Genomic DNA, 7,776 nt, shown 5'->3' with positions numbered 1-7,776 from the left:
TTAGATGTACTTTATTGACCCCGAAATTATATATTGGTGAAAACAATATTCTTAAGGATCTTCTTCCATCTTCTTCTTCAGGATAAATGGGTTTAAGTTAACATATTTTGAAGCTTTTGAGCTTTGTCCAGCATTTTTCTGTTTATGTTTTGACTCGCAAAGATCGAGTTCTGGTTTGATACAGAGAAAATTCAGTGACTTCAATGTGTTTATCAATTACATCTACCCCAAATCAAAATATTTTCCTAATCTACTGCAATAATAATTTTCAAAATATTATTAGTTAAATTGCAAAACCCTCGGTCTCTGGTTTAATAAAGCAGTTCATTTATTCAAGAAAAAAAAAATGTTTCTAGCACAAACCAACTTGGGAAACCGTTTAGTTTTAGTTAAGACAAACAAGATTTCAGTTCAAATCATATCACTTACTTTATTATCTCGTCATTTGAAGTGAACAATTTAACAGTTTAAACGCAACTTTAAATCTTCATGATTTGATCGTATAGCAGTATTTACAGAGTAATGTAGTAAAGCAATGTTACAGAAATAGGTAAACAAGGAAGAACTACGATTATAATCCCTCTTTGCATGGAATTTTAAATCAAAGTGTAACAGTGTTAGTTCAAATCCATGACATTTAACATGTCACATCATCAAACCTCAAGAACAGTGAGTCCAAGACAAACAGTCTCATCTCACAGACGTGAGGAAACAAACAAAACATTGCAGTTTTATCTGGTGAAGGTGATGTACTTTAAAGACCTGGTATTGGATGGCTACATACATAGGTTTGCATACACACGATGCCCCGGTCCATCATTTCCTGCAGTATCAGAGACATTTCAGTTACAGCTACAAGTATTTACTGCAGGAAATAACACTTACAGCACAACATTAGAAAGAAGCTTAGTCCCCAGACTAAAGGAAATGAGATATGTCACCCGTGTTCGCTTATCTTGCACAAATGCTCGAGGGAGTTTATGAAAGGTTTGTTTCTTTGAGCAGACGGAGAAGCTGTAGAGAATGATTGACGTATTCATTACAAGTTGCACGAAAGAAATGTAATCGGAAATCAAACACAACCGTGTGTATCATGTTGAAATGCCTTGTTGGAAGGTGCTGAACAACAGACTCGCCCTGCCCTCAGGTTATTTACACACGCTTTGACCTGTAAGACGTACGACAGCAGACACGCCTGGCGACCAGTGTGGGAGTTGAATACCAGAAGTTGCCGTTAAACACAAGCCTATAATTAAAGACTTCATCCTCCTTTGGTACAAAAATAGCAGCCACATGACTGTTTTCCTGATATAATCCTGATGTGATCAAATTTCAGATTAAATCAGCAGTCGTCTTGCAGAAGGGGAATTGTTATCTTTTTACTACTTATGATGTCACCCAAAACACTTTTTTGCAGCTTATCCAGTCAACCAACACCAGTATGAACAGTTTAATCATGATAAACATTATTTATACAGTATGAATCTCTTTCTTTGTGGTTATTTTCAATAAGCCTGTGCTGTTGTAAGAATAATCTGCAGGTGTATATCGATTTCTAATCTTTTACCAGGAGGTTACTGACCGGTTTTTAACATCCAATCATATCTGCAGGATCTGATTTTACGCCGCTCGCTGACGTCCAAAGGAAGTTAGAAATGCTCTAACGTCGAATTTTCACTCTGACTTCAATGAGTATTTCCTGTTATGCAAAATAACCCTGGTACAATTCACAACAGTTCATACAAGTAAGACAGCGCTTTTCCCAGAATACACCTGACTGACCCTTAACCTCTTTTTGTAATTATCCCCTGTACGTTCATAAAGCTTCTCTCTGAAATACGTTTGATCCTGTCATTAAACAGAAACATAAAATGCTCAAACTTCCCACTTCCACTTCACTGTGGGTTAACACCACTTGTTTGTTGCTTCCGTCTGAGGGATCAGACTCACACTTTAGCGACATGCGTATCCACCCGACTCCGTCCTGCCGCCACACCAGCAGTCGGGTGTCTCGAGGCGCCGCTATCGTCCAGCGAGCGTTCGTTGGACTGGGTCGTCTGTGCGTCCATGTCGTCTGCCAGCGCTCTCCTGTAAACCCCCGACAGACTCTGCCTGACCCGCCCCCTCACATCCAGCCCCATGCAGAAGTACAGCAGAGGGTTCACACAGCTGTTGAAGTAGGCGACGCCCTTCGCCATCGGGTGCCATATCTTCACCACCTTGTTCTTACTGTCCACCATTTTCACCAGCAGGAGGCAGTGGTACGGTGCCCAGCACACGAAGAACGCAATGACTAAAGATGCTAGTATACGTAGAGGGCGCGATTTCCCAGACAGGCGCGTGCGCCGGATGCCGACGCCGGCCAGGATGTAACAGATGAGGATGACCACGAAAGGCAGCATGAAGCCACAAATGAAGCGGAGGGAGTAAAGAGCCAGTTTGGTGCTTTGGCTCCCTTCTGCTGCCTCCTTCACCTCCAAAGAACACTTGCTCCGGTTGTTCTTCCCCTGGTAAACTTGGCGGTACACGAAGTACGGCGTGCTGAAGACGATCGCCATCGTCCAGAGGCAGACAGCCACCACCCTGGCGACCCACAGGGTGCGCCGTCGCTTGGCGAAGACGGGCTGCCAGACGCAGAGTGCCCGGTCCAGACTGATGACAGCCAGGAGGAAGACGGAGCAGAACATGTTGGCGTACTTGAAGAAGCCGTTGAACTTGCAGAGGAAGACGCCGTAGGGCCAGTGGTCAAAGAATAACTTCTTGGTGAGGGAGAGGACTCGCGTGAAGCAGAAGATCAGGTCTGCTATCGCCAGGTTCACCAGCCACACGTTGGTCACCTTTGGCTGAGGAGGGAAAACAGAGCAAACACAACCGAGAACAAACAAAGAGATGCGTAAGGTTTCACAAATATCAACGCAGAGACGCAAATAGACGGCGAAATATTGTCATCACAAGAATCCGCAAATGCCAATTAGCGTTGAGATCCCCCCGATGTCGCTGATCTCCATGTCAGACAGAGAACTGGTGAATATTCAGAAATTGTGTTTACTGGCGTTCCTCGTCTGGGTAATCACAAATGATCCAAACATTTGTATAGCTCGTCAGTAAAAGCAGTTTCAGTATTGTAGTGACAAGTAATGCTAGACTGTGATTGTATACAGTATATCGAAGGGTATATTACGCAAACATCTCAACATCAGTACACCTGTGCAGTAAAGGCTCATAGACTTGACATGTTGTGTCCACCTTGATCTTGAATCCAGCTACCCAGATCACCACGGCGTTCCCTGTGATGCCGAGCACCACAGTCAGCGTGTAGAGAACGATGCTGACGTTGTCCATGATGGCGTCGATGTCCGCCGTTGTCGCCTGGTCGTCCTCGGAGGACTTCAGGACGTGGACCGAGGAATTGGGAGACATTGTGCGACTGCAAACACAGAGAGGAGAAAGAAAAATCGAAAGGAATACATTTACTACGATAATATGTTCCCCCGAATGATTCCTGAGCAAAGTAGTTGACATTGGCTCACAAACCTTCTCCTCCTGTGTTGTTTCGATGAACTTCCTCTCAACAGGTTCACAGACGCTTCCCCTTTGTCTGTTTTCATTTTGGTTCTTTAATTGAACGTGTTCGCTCTTCACGAGAAAGACTCCATGACATGACAGCTCCCAAAAGTGAAGCCAAATCATCATGATCGCCCCCCGGTGGCTGGCTGCGGTACAGGCAATAAGCCCCGCCCCCTCCATGTTAGCAGAACGGACATGTAGACGAGGTCTTTCTGATCACACTGATGTTTATTCACGTGTTCATGTTTATGATCACTTTGCCGAGACGTCAAGATTGATAGCGGACACTGACTCGTGATTGGTCGAGAGCGTGTGTGGGCGGGACTTCAACTATCACTACCACTCAGACTCAGACTTCCTCACCAATTTGAAAACAATTACTTCAACACAAATGAATTAAGTTTGTTCAACTCAAATTTAACAAATTAACAAGTTAAAAAAGGTTACGTTGAACACATCTTATTAATTTGTGTTGCCAGTTGAAGTAAGTGTTGGTAAGCTACTTTATTTTTCAGTGTAACGATGTCGTCAGGGCCCGTATCTGAGACATTTCGGCTCCATTTTTGTACAGTGGGAGGGAGTGGAGGGGCGTCGTCTATCTTTATTTATAGTCTATGTTGAGCAGTCATCGGTCATTAAGACATTATGAAATTATTACTCAGACCTCGAATGTCTGAGAGAATCTGTGAACTCGGCTTTCACTTTGATTTCAATGACACACGGAATCTCATTGAACCTGTTGTGTTTCATGACGAATGTTTGTGATGCATCATCAGGCGAAAACAATAATTAAGTTGTTTCCAAGTTGAGTCAGAATTTATTTCTCATGTACTCGATGTTCACCAAAGACGAAACTCGACCTTATCACATGATCGTCATCAGCAGATGGAAGTTAGTTGTCTTTCAGACAAAGTTACATTTTTGACAAAGTGATTCATGTCCATTACAATGCTCAAACACTCCTTATATACTTCATATAATCATTAGAATTTAATTGTTTGTTCTCATCTGAAAATAAAGTATATAAAGCGACTTTTACTCCACATACACATCTTAAATATAAAACCCAGAACCTTGTTTAAGCTGTTGTGGAAGTTTGTGATTGTTAATTGATTTTTTTCTACACAGAAATCCATCTGGAGTCTCAGAAGACACACACACACACACACACACACACACACACACACACACACACACACACACACACACACACACACACACACCTTGACACGCTCTCAGACACTGAAGCACAATGACTCAGCTGGTACATCTGACTTGTCAACATCACACACACACACACACACACACACACCTTGCATGCCTTTATTCGTGTCTATTCTCGGATTAAATCTTGTGATCAGAAAATTTTACTTTGCACTGACTTATGTTATTTTCCTTCAGGGGACAGACGAGTATTTTTTCAGCGTGAAGCGCAGAAGAAAAGAGGAAGTGACCCGAAGCTCACGCTGCATTCATGAACCTAAAAACACCAGCGTCTGAAATAGATGTTGGAGTTCAGAATTAACCTGCATTTAGTTTCCTCAAAAAGAAGATGGCCTGAGGAGATACAGAGATTCTGTTCAAGGAGGCCGAGAACAACAAGCGGGGGATGTTTTTCATGAGTCTAAAGTGACCTCACCAGTAGCGGCGAATGCACTGAAGAGAAAAGGTCTTTCTGTAGTTTTCTGCAGTTTACAGAAGGAAGGCGGCTGCTGCCCTCAAAGGGGAAACGCAGAAGATGAGTGAAACCTCCACCTCCAGCCGTCCTGTGCCCTGCAGCAGCCGATGGTGTGATGATCTCAGTTACCTGATGAGGAACCCAGGAGACCATGAAGTGTGACACGAACGTCAGGGTCAACAGACCAAGGGATGAAAAACAAGTTGAGTTGAGAAACACCGAATGTAGATACAGAAAGAACGGAGTACGTTTGAGTAAAAATAGCAGTGCCACACTGCTGGATCCTGCAGCTGGATCCTGCAGCTGGACCCTGCAGCTGGACCCTGCAGCTGGACCCTGCAGCTGGACCCTGCAGCTGGATCCTGCAGCTGGACCCTGCAGCTGGATCCTGCAGATCCTGCAGATCCTGCGGCTGCTTCGACCAGAGGAGTCTTTCTCATGAAGCGCGAGCACATTTAATTAAAGAACCAAAATGAAAACGGAGACAAAGGGGAAGCGTCTGTGAACATGTTGAGAGGAAGTTCATCGAAACAACACAGGATGAGAAGGTTTGTGAACCCAGAGCTGCTCATTAATCTGCACCGCAAACAGATTCATCTCAGAGTCCTGCTCCATCGGAAGAAGAAAAAACCACGAGCCACAAACATCCGACCTCAGACCTCCGACCTACCGACCTCTGACCTCCGACCTCCGACCTTGGCTGTGTGAGCTGCTTTAGTGCGAAACAGTGCTGGGAACTAATATTACGGCGAACTGAAAGCAGTGGAACTCCACCACTGTTCGGCAGCAAGACGCCGTGTTAAAGATCTCAAATCAGCAAGAAAAAATAAATGTGTTCAAGAAGTTCAATCAAGCTGCACACAGAATCTCACACACTCGTAGAATCAGATCACTAAACACGTCTCACTGTTTGTGTTTTTTTCCCAACCAAGATCCATGAATTATTCCGTGAAATTGTCCAAAAGTAAATGAATAAGTACAAACACAATTTTACAGAATGGGAAATTTAGCATCCCAGAATTCCCTTTGGTCCCGACGTGACTGGTCCTTTGGAATTGGTCCATGTCCGGTCCTCCCAGCGGTTTAACTTACCTGCAGATGTCTGACCGAGATCAGAACTCCGAGGTCGACGGCGTCAGTCTCAGTGATCAGAGGCAGAAGTGAAGACGCATCATGAGCCGCAAGTGTGTGTGTGTGTGTGACCCTTCCTCTTCCCCCTCGTTTTATTGTCATGTCATGTGTGTCTGGCTTCGCCTTCCTCTTTTTCTCACACTCACTTTATCTCTCTGTCCTTGTCACACACACACACAGACACACACACACACACACACACAGACACACACACACACACACACACACACACACACACACAGACACACACAGACACACACACACACACACACACACAGACACACACACACACACACACAGACACACACACACACACACACACACACACACACACACACACACACACACAGACACACACACACAGACACACACACACACACACACACACACACAGACACACACACACACACACACACACACACACACACACACAGCTGATGACCGACTTCCGATTAGTTTTCTCTGAACTGGGTCAACGACCTCGTACATAATCACAACTATTCCTTAAGGAAAAGTTCACAAGCTTCTCTGGAGCTTTTCTCCCTTTTCCCACACGAACTCGTCCCTGCAGCGGGTTCTGTCCCCACGACGAACATTCAACGCCCTTTTTGTGCTGCGGTTTCTGTTGAATGTGGTGAAGTTTGACAGACTCCACAGAACGACACCACGAGGAAACTTTTAAGGAAACAGCGGCGAGGTTAAAGCCTCTGACACGAATGAAGAGTGAAAGTAAAAAACGTTTTCAAATTGGGCACCATTTTCTAACTACTATTAATGTTAATAAATCTTGTACTTTTGCTTTATAAATCAGTTATTAGCCATCAATGAGAAAACCTTTTGGTTTGCCTGGTTATGAACAAAACCCTCGACTGCAGCTACACGAGAGCATGAAATTCATTTAAGGTCTCAGTGCGTAATAAGTTAATAAATAATGATACAATCTGTCCGGACACATTTCCTATCTCGTCTTTCCTGCTTTTATAAATCCACAGTCTGACTTGACCAACCACAAAATTCAACAACTGCCACTTCTCTGCGTCTTGTTTTCTGTAGCCAGCACCAAGAATAAAATCAGTCTCCGAAAAACACGGTCCGTAACAAGTTAAAAAGAGGTTTGAGTCTGTGACAGTCCAGAGAACAGTGAACGATGGTCTCCGGGTGTGGACAGAATGGACATGTGGAGGACACGTGGGATTCATCTTGGACAGAAAGAGATTCACCGCCAGCGCCCCGTGGAGGATCCTCCACTGCAGGTCTCCAGACCTCTTGTTCACAAGAGTCTCCACACCGGCTCTGTCCCGTGGGAGTCTGTCCTTCCACACCATGTCCTTCCTCCCACCCAGCGACTTCCTGTGGTCCAGAACACAGTGTCTGTACAAACCTTTCCCAGTTTGCATGTG

At 44.6% G+C, this 7,776-nt stretch overlaps 1 protein-coding gene across 3 annotated transcripts; it reads right to left on the bottom strand.

Annotated features, from left to right (window-relative positions):
* Window positions 1–404: 404 nt before the first annotated feature.
* Window positions 405–6,479, bottom strand: LOC118292264 (C3a anaphylatoxin chemotactic receptor-like). Of its 3 annotated transcripts, none has more exons than XM_035621052.2 (3): window positions 6,338–6,479; window positions 3,247–3,427; window positions 405–2,843 (listed from the first exon to the last, which is right to left on the bottom strand). In XM_035621052.2, the coding sequence occupies exons 2-3, from the start codon at window positions 3,418–3,420 to the stop codon at window positions 1,947–1,949; spliced, it is 1,071 nt and encodes a 356-aa protein (XP_035476945.2). In that variant the 5' UTR covers window positions 3,421–3,427; window positions 6,338–6,479; the 3' UTR covers window positions 405–1,946. The 3 variants fall into 3 exon arrangements, with proteins under 3 accessions (XP_035476945.2, XP_035476946.2, XP_035476948.2); XM_035621053.2 differs by having other exon boundaries at window positions 6,252–6,426; XM_035621055.2 differs by lacking the exon at window positions 6,338–6,479 and adding an exon at window positions 5,207–5,610.
* Window positions 6,480–7,776: the final 1,297 nt, after the last annotated feature.

This window comes from Scophthalmus maximus, chromosome 22, assembly GCF_022379125.1.
Source record: "Scophthalmus maximus strain ysfricsl-2021 chromosome 22, ASM2237912v1, whole genome shotgun sequence".
In the NCBI taxonomy this organism is placed as follows: domain Eukaryota; kingdom Metazoa; phylum Chordata; class Actinopteri; order Pleuronectiformes; family Scophthalmidae; genus Scophthalmus; species Scophthalmus maximus.
This window is presented reverse-complemented; position numbering and strand designations above follow the sequence as displayed.

Bases quoted from the DNA above. Each gene is read 5' to 3' on its own strand.
- LOC118292264 (XM_035621052.2), bottom strand. From the start codon at position 3,420: ATGTCTCCCAATTCCTCGGTCCACGTCCTGAAGTCCTCCGAGGACGAC. The intron at 2,844-3,246 runs GTGGACACAACA...TTCCCTCCTCAG, and splicing joins TAGCTGGATTCAAGATCAAG to CCAAAGGTGACCAACGTGTG.